An 18,395-nucleotide genomic window follows, 5' to 3' on the forward strand; every position below is an offset into this window, starting at 1 on the left:
ATCGGCACAAATGTTTTTTTTTTTGAGATACGGCTCAAATGTAATTGCCCTCGGTGAAGAGTGAAGGGATGCATTTCCCGCTTCCCAAGCCCATGTATTTGTGGGGTGGTCGCCAAGATTAAGTCGGCCCACCAAGGCCCATAAAGGTACTGAAGCAGAACATTGCACGGCCAAGACAGAGAGAGAGACCGTTCAAAAAAAAAGACAGAGAGAGAGACGTGAAATCCAAGGCAAGCAAAGCGTACGTTCCTCGCTACCTACGCTCACATTTGCAGCACCAGTGTGGCAGTGTACCAGGCTGCTGCACCAAACCTCCGACGGGTATGGTTGATCAGTGTCCGTCTTGCTTGCACGGCATGCGTACGCATCACACAGCTCATGAGCTCGTCGGAATCTGACCCCAACCGCCATGTCTTTATGCAGGGTCGGACAGGTGTAGCAGCAGCTTCAGCCTTCAGATCGCTCGGATTCCAACAGCTCTTGGTTCTGATTTGTTTAGATGCACTCAAAATTCTAAAACTTGACAAAAATTTTCATCACATCAAATCTTTAAACACATACATAAAATATTAAATGTAGCTAAATAAAATAACTAATTACCCAGTTTAACTATAATTTATGAGATGAATTTTTTGAGCATAGTTAACCCATGACGGAACAATAATTACCAAATACAAACGAAAATGCTACAATACTTTACACCCAAAACTTTTGGTAAGGCCTGCTCCTTCAACACCACGTCCGCAGCTGCGTGTGTCAGGGACAAAGGAAGAGCAAGTTAGCTTGCGAATGCATGGCCGTGTTTGGTTGAGAGGACGGAAAAAAATTTCACAAAAATATGAATATATGCATGGAGTACTAAATGAAATTTATTTGCGAAACTTTTTCACGGATGGGTGTAACTTTTCGAGACCAATCTAATAACGGTAATTAATCTATGATTTGCTACAGTGATGCTATAGTAACCATCTTCTAATCGTGCGGTCAAAAGCCTTATTAGATTGGTCTCGCAAATTTACCAGGGATCCTGCGGGTGGTTTTGTAATTAGACTTTATTTAATACTCTAAATTAGTGATCAAATGTGCAAAAAGTTTTCGCGAAATTTTTTTCAGCCCAAACCAAACACGGCCCATAGGTTATTTCTTCTAAAAAGAGAGAGAATAAGATGGCACCATTGATATTATATACTAAACCGGATCATATATCATGTGAACGAAAAGGTAGGAAGAAAAGAAACAAGAAAGCGAGGCACGAGGGGGGATGCAAAGGCAGCGGCGTTCGAGAAAAGCAGCTGTGACTCACTGCATGGAGGATGATGCCCAGTATGGAGTAAGCTACTGTCTACCCGTTGAGCCTGCTTTTCAACACCCAGCAAGTAAATATAATCCAGGACAGGCAGTGTATGCGATGCAAATGCAATGGAGTAGCCTCCCAACCAACCGAGCTGTATTGTACTGTGTACCTTGCTCCGCTTCACTGCTCCTGTTATTACCTTCTCGTGCCTCTGAGGACAGGACAGCAGGCTGTGATGCGACTATGCGAGTGAGATCCATGTGAGTGCTGGTAGCAACCAGCAACACAACAGCTAGCTCGCCCGTATCCATGCCTGCTGCTGCCTCGCCAAACGAAATGGGCAACGAATCATCTTCCTGGACATGGAAAACAACAAATCAGAACCACCTCTATGAGATGGAAGCAGAAAACGGGCAGGCAGCAACAATCATCAATAAACGATTTGCCAACCTGAAGTGCTGGTTCTCACGTTTATATATATAAGTATCAGCTCCAGGATGGTCTCGGTCTACCTCGTCTCTTTCACTAGGTTCTTCATCACCACTTGCTTCTTCCAAACGCAAGCAAGGGAAGCTTCATTGCCATTCTTCCCCGCTGCAGCTAGCTAGCACTCTTCTGTTCCAGCGGGTAAGCACTTGCCAATTGCCATCGTCTCGTCTGCAGTCTTGTAGATTGCTTGGATCGTCTAGTGAAGGGAAGGGCAGGAAAGCTGCCATGTCCTCGTCGGAGGAAGGAACAAAGGCACCGCGCCGTGGCAGCCCAGGCCACAGCGGCGTGCCAGTGACCGTGGTATACTACCTGTGCCGCAGTGGACGGCACCTGGAGCACCCACACCTGATGGAGCTGCGCCTCGCCTCCCCAAACCAAGCCCTCTACCTCAGAGACGTGATCTGCCGGCTGGATGCACTGCGAGGGAAGGGCATGGCCGCCATGTATTCCTGGTCCTGCAAGAGGTAACTGGCCATCCAGATCATCTTTTTCTTCCTTGCTCGCTTGCTTCTGGCAACTGACATACGCGACGTGCTGCGTCATTGGAGGAGGTACAAAACCGGATTTGTGTGGCATGATGTGTTGGAGGACGATGTGTTGCGCCCCGCGCAGGGCAGCGAGTATGTCCTCAAGGGCTCCCTCTTGCTCTCCCACCACTCACCACCTGCTGCACTTGTAGCTGCACCACCATCTGCAGGTATATTATAAATCATGCATTGCAATTATGGCATATTTGGCCCAAGTTACTCTTCTTCTACGACTTCCTGGATTTATTTACCTATTGCATGCTTCCATCCTGTTATTTGTTGTTTCAGATCATGACCACACAAATGTCAGCACATCCATTACCCGCAAGGTCCACTGCGTCAAGCCAACTCCTGATGAAGAGACAACAACTCATTCCCGGGAGGACTGGACTACTAATTCATCATTGCCATCTCCTCCCACGATTGAGGTTGAGGTTGAAGCATCACCTCCACCTCACCAAGAGCCACAGCCAGAGCTGTCGTCTATATCACCATCTTCTTGCACCAGTGGGGACAGGGATGAGGAGGCAGCATCAGCACGATCAAGCTCTTCAGGCAGCCCCTCCTCTCATAATAAGCCAAGAGGAACAGCAGAAGGCACACCTTCTCCTTCAGGTAGCACAAGCTCACCCACTCCTCTGTCAAGCCTCATGCTTTACAACAAGCTGGAGGCATCCGTAATCACAGCACATAGCGAGGTGACACAAACCCAAGGAACATCAACAGGGAGGGACCTTCACAAGAAGGATGGTTGTAGTACTGATAGCACACCGACCAAGGCAACTGTGACTACCGACGATAAGTATCCAGGACGTACAAGATCTTTCTCCTCCAGCACCAGTAGGAACGGGACCTTGGAGTCCCTCATAAGGGCCGAGGCTCTTGGCAGAAGAGGCGCCACTGCTAAGAGGATCCTAGAAAAGAATGATGATGATGATGATGACAAAGAAGCAATGCAGTCACTGGGAACGAAGCTGAACCCTGCCAACCTGCTGATGCGGCTTGTAGCTTGCGGGTCGACAATGTCTGCAAGGCAGCATCTTCCTGCCTGCAGCTTCATGCGAACAGTGCACAAGCCCCAGTACTTGAGTCAACATGTTGAGCTGCTGCCATCATCTCCAGTCTTGTCTCCCCTTGGTGCCCTTATCATGCGTCCTGCAACTGCTGCTGGAGCCAAAGTAGTTTCAGACTCAGGAGACTGCGGTCACTGCAGTGGGAGCATGCTCCAAACTGCAGGCAAGGGATGCGAGGCAGGCAAAGTAATGTCCACAAATATTAAGCCCACTTCATCTTATGACCAATACTGGTATGTTTCCTGGTTCCTTTTCTCATCCTTCACTATCCTTTTCGATGAACTAGCTCAATCTGATGCAAGAGATAAACTTATGGCCATTCTTCTCATTTATGACCTGATATTCAGGCTTGAGGTTTAGCACAATGTTAGTCTTATAGATGAACACATCCCCTCATGCCCATCACTGTTTCAATGGCTGTCTTCTTGACCATGCTCTCTGTACGCAATTAGCTTTCTGCATACAGCTCATCTGCATAGATTGTGACCACAGAATAAATATGTTGCAGTGTTTCTGATAAAGAAGCCTCCGTACGGAATTTGAATAATTTGGAGCACAGAAGTCAAAATATCTCACAAACAATCAAAAGGGCACCATGTTAGCAACCCAAAAGTGGGACATTGGTAACCATAACCACAGATGTCAGGCATAACAATGGTGAACAAGAATGTAGCAATGAAGCTTCATCCAAGATCTTGACAAGTACAAGCAAAAGAATGACCGATTAATCACCACAATCTTCAAGAGTAGTATCGTTTCATGACGAAAAAGAGAAAGCTGTTAAGATTGAAGAAAGGTCGGTAACACTTCCAATCTTTGCAGTTTGTCCAGTGAGGTAGTATATGATTTTCTTTTTCTTATGATGAATTAACTATGATTTCACAATTGCAGGCTCACTTCTGGAGCTCGTGTTATAATCCAGTGTGCGCCCTTACTCAAAGAAACTTATGCCAGTGCTAAAGCAATGTAACAGAGGAGTTTCCATCTCGTTTTTCAACTCTAGTTTTTTTTTTTTTTTTGATAATCGAAGTTGTTGGCAGTAGCTGAAATTGTGTGATTCTATCAGATTTCTCACCAGTGTAGTAATGAGCAGACGGTTTTCTGTACCTTTCGGGATAGTTACCATTAAATGTCCATTGTCACCATAACACTGTACTGATGTACTCTCATCTTGGTAAAAATATTTCCAATGGCATGACAGTTAGAAATCTTTCAATTTTCTTACTTTTTTTTCCTTCTGCTTCTGTAAGATTTCAATCATGCTAGTATAGCAAAGGAGTAGCAAGCTATCTTTCAGTTGCCATGAAGAATAGCTTGGCGTAATAGTCCCTTCCCAAAGCAGTCAGCAGTGGCTAGGAGTTTGACAGCAAAAAGAGTGAAATAAATAGCACATCGCTGAGGAAATTCATGCCCTGGACATGACTACTGCCACCTTTTTCACCAGAAACAGGACTGAGTACTCTACGAAACCAATACAGGCCCTGCAGGGAAGCAAATTTCTTTTGGTGTCTGTACTGTGCATTGTGCATTACTGTATCAAGGGCAGAAATTAGAGTTTCCTTGTGCACACAATAGGTTTGAGGCATGGATCACCTACTATCATACATATTAAAGTTGGGTCATACCACAGGCCGGTAGTAATGTCTGTGTGTCCTGCAATCCATCTCAGCGTTTTGGTACTTGTACATGAGTGCCTTCAATTTCCAGCTTGCTCTGCTTTACTTATACCTGCTCTACTGGTACCTGTTTGATTCTAGATCTGCTGTGTGTTGCTTGCTGTCATGTCTCAATTAGTAAACACCAGCATGTGCACCATTCATGTATTGTTCCATTTTGTTTGCAACATCTCTATCTCAACTTATCTCAATGAGGTCATCTTTCATCAGGTGACTGACTGTATTTTCAGTCAATGTTGCCATCACTGATTTCTGATTGATTCGTCATTCATGGATAAACTGAGGTGCATGGCCACATAAATTCAGCTAGTGACCTGACATGCTATAGATGCATCAGTTTTCACATTTGAGATATGTAACTGAAAGTGAAATATAGCGGTAAGACACTATTTGTTTTTATACAGCCAACCAAACCATTTTGGTTGGTGTTTTCTAGAGTTTTACCAGGCAATAGGTCTGCGTCCTAGAGGAAGTTGATGTCGAAGATCACAGAGAGGTGGTGGTTCATTTCCAACTGTTCTTGTCTGCATGAAAATCAAAATTCATAACTGTTTTTTTTATAATTTTAGTTAACATCATGTTTGAAGGGCGTGCCTGGCACAGTGGTAGAGCTTTCCACTTGTGGCCTGGCAGCCTGGGTTCAAACCAGCCTCCTTGCACTGCAAGGGTAAGACTGCTAGATAACACCCGTGGCCCTTCCCCAGACCCCACATAACGTGGGAGCACTCGCACTGGGTACGCCCTTTTTAGTTAACATCATGTTTGAATTTTTAGAGCACATAATATTGTACATACCATCGGTTCTGAATCTGGGATGGCAGCAGAGCTTAAAACATTTGCTTTGTTCGTAGCTCCACTGAATCAAGGCTGGTTTCTACATTGACATTTCCAATTCCCGAAGGAAAAAGAGCTGCCATTATCTTGCTTGGTATGTTCCTTACACTTGGATCGCCGGACCCCGTGCTGCACATGTGTAGCTCTCATTTGCTGGATGCTCTTCTGCAGCCTCATCAGGATTCTCAAAGGCACAGTAGGAAGCTCGCAATTCTTTCTGTGCATAGATGGGTTGGTAAATTGTTTAGCGTTACTCTGCAGCTGACATATTTCAATACTCCAGTCACGCGGATTGAATGCCATGGAGATGGTGCTGAGAGATGCCATTGTCACTTTTTTTTATTAATCATTGTAGCATCAGTTTTGTTGGGAACTAGAAAATGAATTGCCTTAGGTTCATAGAATGCACCTCATATGAGTTTGCAAGATCCCTTATCTCTCCTGCATTACATTCATGGCTATCTGCAAACTTGTTGCAACCACTGGTCTGGCCACCTGACTAGATGAACAATGTATAGACATAATACACTCTGAAATTTTGGGCAGGAACAGAGACATCTCTTTTACTGCTTTCTTTAAGATTTTAAGAGACGTGGTTCTTGGCACTGCAGTCCTCAGCTGACTCCATCCAAAGCACCTATAAGCTGACAGATCTGTCTTAGTTATTGTCTCATGTGCAATAAACTAACAGCACAATAAGGATACATCTCCTCAGCATCATTTTTCCACATATGAAATGGAAGACCCTTGATTGAGATCTTAATCGAGTGATCAGCTACATCATATCCAAGTTCAACATATGGAGTTCATACCTTAAAATCCAAGCTATCCTGAGAGACCATTCACAGCCAGCAAGTTTAACTGCTCATACGCAATCCGAGCCGCTGCATCATTCGTGAACATGATCATCATCTTATTGTCTCTGTGGGACACAATGTTGATCCTATCCTTATGAAAAAAAGAGTCTCTGATATCTTCTTGATAGGTTTGGCAGGGATATTAGCGTTCTGGCAAGAATACAAGACAACCGAAGGAACCCAAATAATATCAAGAGTTTGCTGATGCAGCAGTATTTCTCCTAAGAAAGCATCATGGTACACTATCTGAGTACATTCCATGATCGAGTGCTGCAATGCTGAAACAGATAATTGATCAGAGCATTATAATATTAGTAAAATCATTAAGCAATCAAAGTTTAAGGATGTATAGAGAGCACTACTCTTTACAGTCTACGTAAATTGCTCATTGATTGTAAGGGGTACCATAGCATGCAGATCTGCAACACGGGTCTAAATATGAGCTGTACGAAAGCAAAACAGCAAAATCCCTTCATGAACTAAGATACTGCTCCAAAAGCAGATCAAATCCAGAATTTCCAATGAAACATTTCTATTTCCACAGCACTTACGGATTATAAGGGAGCATATAGTTTTCAAAAAACAGTCCACACCTGCTTTTATGGAACCTATATGAAGAAGGAAGCATATATTAATATAACTTTATCAAGCAAACAAATGCTCCAAAAGATACCCATATTCCGTATATGTAGCAAGACATATGTTTCAGAAGGAGGATTCATAGCTGTACTTGTGCCTGTGCATCACTCAAACTCAAAGAAAAGATACCCACAAAGCCAAAACACAAATGCAAATGAATCAATAATGGTAATCATTGTTTAAGTGTACTGTGCAATTAAACATAGGATGCTATGAAATGAACTAAATATCAAAAAATAAAGTATTACAAATCCTTGTTACAGAATCGATTTAAGGAACTGATCAGTTGAATGGAACCAGTGCTGCCAGAAGCTCAAAACTTTATATACATTTACTGTTACCGAAATTTCCACAGAAATAACAATGGCTAGCTAAATAAAACATCTACGGACAAGTCTGAGAACTAAATTGAGACATGATGGCGTTTACAAGACTTGCTTGACAAAAGCATGCCATATGATGTTCAACCACTTATCCAGGACGTATCAACAAATAGCAACTATCTATTAGGGAGAAGAAAACAAATCACCGGAGCACCTCTGCCTTCTTCTTCCCCCTAAGGAAGACCTCCCTATCAACGACCTCGCGCATGTACCCATCAAACTCCACAGGAACCCCACCATTGAGCCTCCTCATCTCCAAGAACCACTTGCTGTCTGTCCCCCACAGGTCCTCAAACTCATCCAGGTGATGCACAGTGAGCTTTGCTTTGAGTGCCTCCACCAGTGCACTGCTGACCCCCTGCCCTGCGACATACACTTGCCGCCCTGCATCAAGACCTTCCTCGACCTTCCATCTAAGGTCCTCACCATTGGCATCAATATGGACTGAATCAAAGTCTGGTTGCATCCTTGAGACAATATCATCGACAATGTGCATCAAGCTCGGTGCCCAGCGTACCACCCGCCGCATTGGGCGGAGCACGCCCTTGGCCTCGCCCTCGCAAACATTGTACCAGTAGTTCCCTGGCTCCACATCACCGAATTTCCTGACGATGAGGGTGTCCCTGACCTTGGAGAACTTGATAGGTACGTGCCTGGTGTCCTCAACGAGGCGTGCCGGGAGCTGGCCCTGCACTCCCCACCTATCCCAGTCTGCCCAGAACTGGCCCTCCTCGATGATGGGGACCTGGGAGTGGAGGTGGTCGATGTCGATGTAGAAGGCAAGGCGCTTGCCCTCCTCAGGCATTCCTCCCGTGCCAGTTGCGGCGTAGGAGGCAGCGAGGCAGAGGGTGAGATCAAGGACGAGGGTGCGATTGAGGTAGCGGGCCTCGGCGAGGGCGCAGAGGAGGCTGCGCAGGTAGTGCGGCATGGGCTTGCAGCGGTCGCCGCCCCCGACGTAGGCGAGGTAGGAGCCCCTGGCGAACTGGGAGCGGGAGAGCGCGGGCGGGGGCGGAGGGGCGATGGTGGCGTTGGTGGCGGCGCGACGAGGCTTGCGGGCGTTGGGGCCGGAGTGGTACTCGCCGATGGAGAGGACGGAGTAGGCGCACGTGCGGGGGTCGCGGGCGATGGCGAAGCGGCGGTAGTCCTTGGTGGTGGCCTTGGAGGGGGAGTCGGAGTCGGAGCGGGCGCGCCAGGCCATGTCGCAGGAGGCGGACGGGGGGTCGCCGGGGACGGGGCGGCCGAAGCGGGCGAAGTGGACGGCCGGGAAGGCCTCGATGGCGCTGCGCATCATGAGGTGGAAGAGGCGCGGGTCGGCGCAGTCGAGCGGGGAGGCGGGGTCGCAGGTCGGTTCCTGAGGCCTCTGGTCGGTGAGGGCGGGGGCGGCGCGCGGGGAGATGGAGATGGGGAGGCCGAGGAGCGTGACGAGGAGGACGAGCAGGAGGAGGAGCGCCGCGGCGGCGTGAACGGAGGAGGAGAGGAAGGACCCGCGCCCCGGCAGCGGGCGGCCCGGGTCCATCGCGGCCACCCACGCGCCGCGACGGCGACGAGAACACAGAGCGCTTAATCGAAGAGGGAAGAGTGGGGAGATAGTGTCAAGGCTTCCAAGAGGCTTCGGTCGTCATAGTTAGGCAGCGAGGAAACCCATAAACAGCGGTGGATCTAGGGTCTGTTTCGTGGAGGAGAAATGAGGATAGTGCGTGTGTCCTGCCTGCCGTGGGAGGAAGACGATGTAAAGGAGAAAGAGAGATAGAGAGGGGGGCTTTCTTTTTTAAAATTGTTTTTTAGGGTCACCGGGGTCATTTTATTTGATGGGGCTTTTTGCAAGGCAAACAGCTGTTACAGATTGAGTTTTCAGCATCCATTAGGGGAAAATGGGAGCTAAATTATAATCTAAGATCAATCTCAGTGCACAGTGGGAGCTAAATTATAACCTAAGATCAATCTTAATGCACAGTTTTACTGTACAGTTAGCTAGACGAAAAATTAGGTAACTGTGCCAGATAAATTTTATCGTGATAAAACTCTCTTCATATCCTATAAAACTCTATTATCTTCTCCTTGCAATATCATCAAAATTAATGATATTTAATATCATGAAATCCTTGATGAAATTTCATTGAAGCTGGTTTAAAGTTTACATTTTGGAGAACACGGCCCACCAAGCATCACACATTGAGTTTTTTTTTAATTGTTATCATTGGCTGGACCCGCAAATCGATTGCGATAGAAGAAGTTTTCTGTGAAAAACATGTAAATGGAATGGTACTTCCGGATAAGCAGGGGCGGAAGGAACGGTGGGTCAGGGGGGCTTGAGCCTCCCCTACCGCCACCGGAGCCATGAAGCCCCCCTAGAGCCCCTCCATGAATTTTTGAGGCTGGATGCAATGTGAAGGGGGGCTGGAGGTGGAAGACAAGCTGCAGTCGCGCTGCTCACGAATTGGACGGAGAAACACACTATGGCGGCCCACTAAAATGTTAAGCCCAACTGCCCAAGGCCCAGCGAGAGAGAGCAAAAAATCTAAACCACATCGTGCATCCACCAGGCTGTCCAGGCAGCCGGCGGCTCGTTGCTCGACAGGCAGAGGCGACGCAGATCCAGGCGGAGCCGCGGAGAGGCGGACGGCGGGCAACTGCGCAGGGCGCCCGCGCCGTGCGGCAGCGGCCACAGGCCACAGCGGCGAGCGGCAGGCCACCCGGCGGCTAGTAGCCCAGCGCCCAGCGCCCAGCGGCAGGGGGGCCACGGGCACGGCCGCACGGGGCCCGAGCCCGCGCGCGGCACGCGGCACCCGGCGCCAGGACTGCCCGGCGCGGCACGCGGCGCTACGTCAGCGGCGGCCGGCAGGGGCGGCGCCAGAGCCCGCGCGGCAAGTCTGCCTGCGCGCAGCTGCGCGGGGACCTGCGCCCAGGCGCCCAGCGGCAGGCAGGGGCGGCGCCACCGCGCCAGGTAACAGGCAGGTATGATTTAGTTTCTATTCTCAATTTTTTTGATTCAGTAGACCTATGATTCAATTTTCATTTTCAATGATTCAAAATTTGATTGGTATAACAAATTTCAGAATGTCGAAAAGAACTATACAATCATATTTTTCAAGTTCAAGTGCTTCAACTCCACACACTAATGAGAGCACATCTGAACCAAAGAAATCTAGAGCAGAGTTTAGTCATTCAGATTTAATTGGGGATCCTGGAAAACGCAAACCTATTGATGATTATCAACCTGAAATTAGAGATCAAGTAAGGAAGGCATATGCTTTGAATGGTCCAACTCAACCTCGTGATCTTGTATTTCCTCGTAAATGGATGAGTGGTGAATTTAGATCTTTTCAGAAGACTTGGTTTGATGAATTTGATTGGCTAGAGTATAGTGAGTACAAAGGTGCAGCTTATTGCTTGTATTGCTATCTCTTCTTTAATTCGTCAAAGCCTGAAAAATTTGGTAGTTCGGTCTTTGCACATCAAGGTTATGTGAATTGGAAGAAAGCTAAGGATACTTTTAATAAGCACAATGTTTGCAAGACTCATGTAGAAGCTAGGCAAAAGTGTGAAGACTTTATGAACCAAAGGACAAATGTGGGTAGAAAATTAGTTCAAGTGGGTAAGGAGGAAGAAAAACGCTATGAGATTCGTTTGACAACTTCTTTAGATGTTGCAAGATTTCTCATAATGCAAGGGGATGCTTTCTGTGGACATGATGAGTCTTCTACTTCGCTTAACAAGGGTACATTTAGAGAAATGGTTGATTGGTACAAAGATAAGGTTGAGATAGTGAAGGCGGCATATGAAAAAGGTTACAAAAATTGCCAAATATTATCTCCTTATGTGCAGAAAGATCTTACAAAAGCTTGTGCAGAGGAAGTCATGAGTGTCATTATGGATGAGATTCGTGGTAGAAAATTCTCAGTGCTTATTGATGAGTCTCGAGATGTATCAATAAAGGAGCAAATGGCAGTGATTCTAAGGTTAGTAGTTGTATTTTCTTGCTTTTGTTATTACCTCTATTTCTATAGTTTTACTAACACACGATGAAATATGGCATGCAGGTTTGTGAATGATGAAGGAAAAGTGATGGAGAGATTTCTTGGACTTCAGCATGTTGAGAGTTGTACAGCTATTGCATTGAAAGAAGCTTTGGTCCGTATGCTTTCAAGTCGTAAGTTATCAATCTCTATGCTTCGTGGGCAAGGGTATGATGGAGCTTCTAATATGAGAGGTGAATTTAATGGGGTGCAGAAATTGATTCGCGATGAGAATCCTTATGCTTTCTATGTGCATTGTTTTGCCCATCAATTGCAACTAGTGGTTGTTTCTGTCTCAACTTCTAGTGCAGATATTGCAGATTTCTTTAACTATGTTCCTTTAATAGTCAACACTGTGGGTGCATCTTGTATGAGAAAGGATGTTTTGCTTGCAAAGCATCATGATGTGTTGCTAGAAAAGATTGAGAATGGTGAGACTATGACCGGAAGAGGTTTAAACCAGGAAAGTGGTCTAGCTAGACCTGGAGACACCAGATGGGGTTCACATCTTAAAACTTTGCTTCGCATTTTGGTGATGTGGGAGGCTATCATAGATGTCCTTGAGATAGTCAAGAAAGATTCTGTTAAACCAGCATGTACTGGAGGAGCTTTAGGTTTAATTGGAAAAATGGAGAGCTTTGATTTTGTGTTCATCATGCATTTGATGATAGAATTGTTGGGCATGACAGATATTTTGTCAAGTGCTTTGCAAAGGAAAGACCAAGACATAGTTGAAGCTATGCATTTGATAACGGATGTGAAAGATAGTTTGCAGGATTTAAGAGAAAATAGATGGGAGCCATTACTTAAAAAAGTGAAAACTTTCTGTGAGAAGAATGAGATTGAAGTGCCAGATATGGATGAGGAAATAAATATCGGAGGGACATCTAGACGTAGGAAGCAAAAGGTAACAAACATGCATTACTATCATGTTGAGATTTTTCTTGTCGCCATTGATGCCATCTTGACTGAGTTGAACCATCGATTTAGTGAAATCAGTTCAGAGTTATTAGTATATATGGCTTGTTTTAACCCAAGGAACTCTTTCTCTAATTTCAATGTGGATAAACTTATGAGACTTGCTGAAATTTATGCTGAGGATTTTGATATTGGTGAGCTTACTCTTTTGCCAAATCAACTTAAATCCTTCGTCAACCGTGCTAGAAGAACTCAAGAGTTCCTTGGATGTTCTGAACTTGGAAAAGTTGTTGAAATTATGGTCAAGACTACGATGAACACATCTTATCAATTGGTTTATCGTCTCATTGAGCTAACATTGATACTACCAGTGGCAACTGCTTCAGTAGAGAGGATATTTTCAGCCATGTCCCTTGTAAAGACAGATTTGCGTAGTAAAATGGGTGATGAATGGTTCAATGACTTGATGATATGCTATAATGAGAAGGAGATATTTAGAAAGATTGAAAATGAAAAGATCAAAAAGAGGTTTGAAGAGATGAAAAACCGTCGTATGTTAATGCCTAAAAAATTGATGGTACCCTCTGTCATATTCTAAATTCATAATTTGAAGGTTCATATATGTTTGACTAATCAATTGTATCTATTTCTGTAGATTGCTTCTTCGGATGAATAATGGGTGTCACCGTCACGCCCGTCGTCTATTAGTCTCGTACTTTGGCTTTTCGGTATGGATAAACTGCATTTTTATTTTTTCATGATGTATTTTTAAATTTCCATCAGTCATTGATGTTTCAATATCATATTGCTTCAAACTATTATATTTCTCTTTTGTGGGGTGTTTTAACAGAGCTACAAGTTGTTGTAGCGTGTTTTTCAACCCCTCCTAAATTTTTTTCTGGATCCGCCACTGCGGATAAGTACGTAGTTTTCGGTGACACTATTTTGTAGAGGAGAGCCCTTTTCGATTTGAGTTACCGCGGGATTGATTGATATCGACACTTTTTCCATTCAATGTACCCTTTTTTTGCATTATGCTGTCGTTTCGGAGTAAGAAAACGATAATGACATTTTTTTCAATCGTTTTATTTTCTTTTGAAGAAATTAAATCGTTTTTATTCCTATTAGAAATGACGAAGATCTTATTGCTCATTTGCTTTGTCCTGTGGGCCTCTCTTCGTCAAATGCACCGGTGCGAGCCTCTCCTGAGTCCTGATAGCGAAGGGTGACCGGTGCGATCCGTCCCGTCCCTCTGACGGAGGGGAGGGGAGCATTTGAATATCTCATAATGTGAGGCCGTGTTTAGTTCTTTTTCAAAAAAATTCAATTTTTTTTTGCAAAAGGATCTTACCAATTTGAAATACTAAATGAAGTCTATTTACAAATTTTTTTGCACAGATAGGTTGTAAACCGAGAGACGAATCTAATGATGCTAATTAATTCATGATTAATTAATAATTAGCAGATGGTTACTGTAGCATCACTATTGCAAATCATGTATTAAGTAGGCTCATTAGATTCGTCTCGCGATTTACAGCCCATCCATACAAAAAAAATTATAAATATACTTCAGTTAGTATTTCAAATTAGCAAGATTCTTTCGCAAAATTTTGCGTTTTTGTGTTTACGGGTGGGAACTAAACAGGGCATGATTTGAGCAAGCAAGTGTAGGGTGACGCGTATTGTGTTAATCTACTCCTAATTACCATGCATCATTATTGCTGATTGGCAATGCCGACCGTCCTCCTCTCCGTCCAGTCCATCATGTCTGTCTGCACTATGTCTGCACCAGACCAGAGCACCCGATCCTCACAATCTGTTTTAGCTTTGCGCTCACATTACGGCCCTGTTTGGTTTGCCCTAGCACAAGTAGCACAAAAACTTTGACCAATAATTAGGGGTACTAAATAAAGACAATTTATAAAACTAATTCCACAGCCGTGTTCTACTTCGCGAGACGAACCTAATGAGGTCTTTGACCGCACGATTCGAAGATGGTTACTGTAGCATCACTGTAGTCAATCATCAATTAATTACTATCATTAGATTCGTCGTGAAAAGTTACACCCATCCATGAAAAGGTTTTGCAAATAAATTTCATTTAGTACTCCATGCATTGAAGATTCTTTTCTCGGGAAATGTGTGCTAGTAGTACTACAGGTAAACCAAACAGGGCCTACGTTACGCATGCCTCATCATTGCATTCATGTTCAAGGAGTGAAATCTGATCTACTGATCCTAAACGATGGTAATATGCAATTCAGTGTGCAGCAATCTGCATCTTCCATTCTGGTCATCGTGCCGTCGTCCTCACCATCGGGGAGCACACTAACTCCACTCTGCAGCAGTCTACGGAGGGGAACGGATCGGAAAGGAAGATGAGGCTTGCTGGGCGGCGGCGTACAGGAAGAACAGCAAGGGCTGCTGCTAAGCCATTGGTGGTGCTATGGGCAGCCTCGGCCATCTGCTCTGCTCTTGTCGCCCTGCCGCTCGCCTCCACATCCTTCTACCTCCAGCAGCAGCAGCCGCCGCCTGACAGTGACACCTCCACCGGGGCGGCGGAAGAGGGCCGGCACCACCACCGGCGCCGGGCGTGCGACGACCACGCCAGGTGGGTGGCCAAGATCGTGTCCCTGCACAACGCGTCCCTGGTCCTCACCGTCGACCGCAGGGGCTGCGCCAACTTCACCAGCCTGCAGAAGGCCGTGGACGCCGTGCCGGACGGCGCCGCGGCGCGCACGCTGATCGCCGTCGACGCGGGCGTCTACGCGGAGAAGGTGGCGGTGTGGAGCAGCAAGACGGGCGTCACGGTGCAGGGCCGCGGCAACCTCGAGACCACCGTCGCGTGGAACGGCACCGCCAACTCCAGCGGCGGCACCTCCGCCAGCGCCACCTTCGCCGTCCTCGCCGACGGCTTCGTGGCCTACAACCTCAGCGTCCAGAACACCGCCCGCCCCGCCGAGCCGGGCGACGCCGGCGGCCAGGCGGTGGCGCTGCGCGTCGCGGGGGACCAGGCGGCCTTCTACTGGTGCGGCTTCTACGGGTCGCAGGACACGCTGCTGGACGAGCGGGGCCGCCACCTGTTCCGGGAGTGCTACGTCCGTCGAGGGCTCCATCGACTTCATCTTCGGCGACGCGCGCTCCCTCTACCTCGGCTGCACCATCAGCTCCGTCGCCAGCGCCGCCGCGGGCGGCGCAGTCACGGGGAGCGTCACGGCGCAGGGCCGCGCCTCGCCCGCCGACAGGACGGGCTTCGCGTTCGTGCGCTGCAGCGTCGTGGGCACGGGGCAGGTGTGGCTCGGCAGGCCGTGGGGCGCCTACGCCACCGTCGTCTTCGCCAGGACGTATCTCGCCGGCGTCGTCGCGCCCGGGGGGTGGAACGACCCCGCCAGGCAGCAGACGGTGCTCTTCGGCGAGTACGACTGCACGGGCCCCGGCGCCAGCGGCGGCGGCGCCGCGCAGAGGGTGGCGTACGCGAGGCAGCCAGTGGGCGGTGCCCCCTCTGCTTCCGACGGTGCAGGGCGACGACGGCATCATATCTGCAGCTGAATACGACGCCAACACCATGGCCGGCAGCATGTAAATGTACTGTACTACTGCACTACCCGAATTCAGAGTTCAACAATGAGCAAGGTGAAAGGGCCATTGCTCAGTCACGTCTCCCAAGGCCAAGGATCCACCGCCGGCGACCTCACCACCGCCCGCCACATCGGCATTACTGCCGAACACAAACTCGCCCCCGCTCTTGGCCGCTTCATCGTCATGTGTGTCGTCGTTCCGGCTCGCGCTGCCGCTGCCACAGTCGCCACCACCTTCCTCCGTGATGGGGATGCGCCCACCGTCAAGAAGCGACACGCCCTCATTGCGCGCCCGCACCGTCCAGGACGGCGGCGACGAGGAGGTTGATCCCGGCGACACGAGGATGGGGCTCCCCGGCTGCAGCTGGTACGCGTTGAGGAGGCCCTCCGCGCCGCCGCCGCCGCCGCCCGAGAAGTGCTGCTGGTGGTGGTCTGCCGCCGCGACGGGGTGCCAGAGGAAGCGGGCGAAGGGGACCTCCGGCGAGGACGGCGCGGTGGCCAGCAGGTGGGGGCTACACGAGAGCTCCGCGGGGGGTGTGAGCGGCGCGGTGGACGGCTCGGTGAGGCCCGCGGAGAAGGCCGGCGGCGACACCAGCTGCTGCGGCTCCCGGGCGTACGGGCCGACGGCGAAGATGGAGGCGGTGGGCGAGCTGTAGCTGCTGCTGATGTTGGCGTTCACGAGCACCGCGGGCGACGGCGAACCGGAGGTGAGCGCGGACGACGCGGGCGACGGCGGCGGCGCCACGAAGGCCACCGCGGGCTGCGGCGCGTGGCGGGTGTTGTGGAATAAGCCGCCAGCACCGGCCGCCGCCTGCTCGGCGCTGGCTGCGCCAGCCTCCGGCGACGCGTCGGCGATGCGCTGCGGGTGGCCGTGCGGCCGGAAGCACGCGAGCTTCGCCCTTAGGCGCGACCACCATCGCGTCGTCCTCTGCATGCCATCATCCATTCCAGGGTCCAGAAGCACACAGGCAACTCCATCAGAACACTCTGTTTTAGCTTCCTCTCTCTGTTATATGGATGAGCTAGGATGCTACTGTTTAATCAATAAACAACACTAATTACCCATCAAAAAAAATAAACAACACTAATTACACTGTCGCGACTCGTGCACGCGTTCTTGTTTAAATTTGTGGAACTCAGCTGGTAGCTGGAAGGTACCCTGATCGATCGGACGAGCAAGACGGCGGACAGCAGAAGTGCAGAACAGGCGTAGTAACGTACCGTGTCGGCGCAGCTGGCGTGGTCGTCGTCGTCGTCGTCGAGGTGCCGGCGGAGGTGCAGGTGGCCTGTGCCGGTGGTGGTTCTCGCGGCGGCCGCCAGGACGATGGCCGCGGCGTTCACCGTGCCTTCATCCTGCTGCCGCTGCCGCTGCCGCTGCATCTTTTTCCTAATCTCCCTTCTGTTGAATCAATCGTTGGGATTGAAGGAAAAACAAAATTTTCAGGCGATGGATTTGGATGGAGCGAGAAGCTAGACGACGCAGGCCGGCCGGCCCGGCGGGACGCGTCGCGCCATGGGTGGTGTGGGAAGGCAGCTGAGCTGATGATCTTTGCTAGCTTCTCCGTCCTCCCATCGAATCCCAACCCGATCCGATCCAACCTTTGACTCCATGGTTGACCGCGGCGCGAGCGAGCGAGTCGGTCAAGCACGGACGCACTCACTAACGGACCATCCAATGAGCAGCGAGAACGGGATGGCCGGTAACTAGTTTCCCCCATCTGTCACTGTCGATTCCGAGTCCACGGGCGGCTCGTGCAGCCTGGGCGCCGCCACGTGAAGCAGCAGCGCGAATAATCTGTGTCCAAATGCGATCCACCTCCGGCCAAAATTCCGTGCCCGGCTCGCACGATCCGTCACGGCAGGCGGAGCGGACGTCCATGTCGCGCCGGTCTCGCATGACCTCGATCGCTCCTCGTGCGTCGTCGGGGCACGGCCAGGGCAAAAGCCATCGGCCTTGTTTGGATTCTGTAAGGAATCCTTAGAGCACGCAACATGAGGAAAAAAAATCTTCCATACATAAAATTCAGAATGAAGTATATTTGCAAAATCTTTTCAGAATTGAGTATAACTTTTCGTGACGAATCTAATGACGGTAATTAGTCGATAATTGG

General features: G+C 48.7%; 4 protein-coding genes and 1 pseudogene across 5 annotated transcripts; 3 read left to right on the plus strand and 2 right to left on the minus strand.

Annotated features, from left to right (window-relative positions):
• The first annotated feature begins 1,971 nt into the window (after positions 1–1,971).
• Positions 1,972–4,599, plus strand: LOC120660035. The gene is made up of 5 exons (XM_039938360.1): positions 1,972–2,247; positions 2,332–2,480; positions 2,599–3,616; positions 3,892–4,179; positions 4,275–4,599. The coding sequence occupies exons 1-4, from the start codon at positions 2,009–2,011 to the stop codon at positions 3,983–3,985; spliced, it is 1,500 nt and encodes a 499-aa protein (XP_039794294.1). The 5' UTR covers positions 1,972–2,008; the 3' UTR covers positions 3,986–4,179; positions 4,275–4,599.
• A 2,949-nt stretch (positions 4,600–7,548) lies between these two features.
• On the minus strand, positions 7,549–9,543 carry LOC120660036. The gene has a single exon (XM_039938361.1). The coding sequence runs from the start codon at positions 9,286–9,288 to the stop codon at positions 7,915–7,917; it is 1,374 nt and encodes a 457-aa protein (XP_039794295.1). The 5' UTR covers positions 9,289–9,543; the 3' UTR covers positions 7,549–7,914.
• A 1,247-nt stretch (positions 9,544–10,790) lies between these two features.
• Positions 10,791–13,524, plus strand: LOC120660038 (zinc finger MYM-type protein 1-like). 2 transcript variants are annotated; one of them, XM_039938362.1, is made up of 3 exons: positions 10,791–11,731; positions 11,813–13,283; positions 13,362–13,524. In XM_039938362.1, exons 1-3 carry the CDS (start codon positions 10,794–10,796, stop codon positions 13,380–13,382), a joined length of 2,430 nt encoding a protein of 809 aa, XP_039794296.1. In that variant the 5' UTR covers positions 10,791–10,793; the 3' UTR covers positions 13,383–13,524. The 2 variants fall into 2 exon arrangements, with proteins under 2 accessions (XP_039794296.1, XP_039794297.1); XM_039938363.1 differs by having other exon boundaries at positions 10,797–11,731; positions 11,813–12,695.
• Positions 13,525–14,889: 1,365 nt separating this feature from the next.
• LOC120660039 lies at positions 14,890–16,276 on the plus strand (annotated as a pseudogene).
• Positions 16,247–17,998, minus strand: LOC120660040 (uncharacterized protein At1g76660-like). Its single transcript, XM_039938365.1, has 2 exons — positions 17,506–17,998; positions 16,247–17,317 (listed from the first exon to the last, which is right to left on the minus strand). Exon 2 carries the CDS (start codon positions 17,228–17,230, stop codon positions 16,325–16,327), a length of 906 nt encoding a protein of 301 aa, XP_039794299.1. The 5' UTR covers positions 17,231–17,317; positions 17,506–17,998; the 3' UTR covers positions 16,247–16,324.
• Between the last annotated feature and the right edge of the window lie 397 nt (positions 17,999–18,395).

This window comes from Panicum virgatum, chromosome 2N (genome assembly GCF_016808335.1).
Source record: "Panicum virgatum strain AP13 chromosome 2N, P.virgatum_v5, whole genome shotgun sequence".
In the NCBI taxonomy this organism is placed as follows: Eukaryota; Viridiplantae; Streptophyta; class Magnoliopsida; order Poales; family Poaceae; genus Panicum; species Panicum virgatum.

Bases quoted from the DNA above. Each gene is read 5' to 3' on its own strand.
- LOC120660035 (XM_039938360.1), top strand. From the start codon at position 2,009: ATGTCCTCGTCGGAGGAAGGAACAAAGGCACCGCGCCGTGGCAGCCCA. The intron at 2,248-2,331 runs GTAACTGGCCAT...GCGTCATTGGAG, and splicing joins TATTCCTGGTCCTGCAAGAG to GAGGTACAAAACCGGATTTG. The intron at 2,481-2,598 runs GTATATTATAAA...TTGTTGTTTCAG, and splicing joins AGCTGCACCACCATCTGCAG to ATCATGACCACACAAATGTC.
- LOC120660036 (XM_039938361.1), bottom strand. From the start codon at position 9,288: ATGGACCCGGGCCGCCCGCTGCCGGGGCGCGGGTCCTTCCTCTCCTCC.
- LOC120660038 (XM_039938362.1), top strand. From the start codon at position 10,794: ATGATTCAAAATTTGATTGGTATAACAAATTTCAGAATGTCGAAAAGA. The intron at 11,732-11,812 runs GTTAGTAGTTGT...TATGGCATGCAG, and splicing joins CAAATGGCAGTGATTCTAAG to GTTTGTGAATGATGAAGGAA. The intron at 13,284-13,361 runs GTACCCTCTGTC...CTATTTCTGTAG, and splicing joins TAATGCCTAAAAAATTGATG to ATTGCTTCTTCGGATGAATA.
- LOC120660040 (XM_039938365.1), bottom strand. From the start codon at position 17,230: ATGGATGATGGCATGCAGAGGACGACGCGATGGTGGTCGCGCCTAAGG.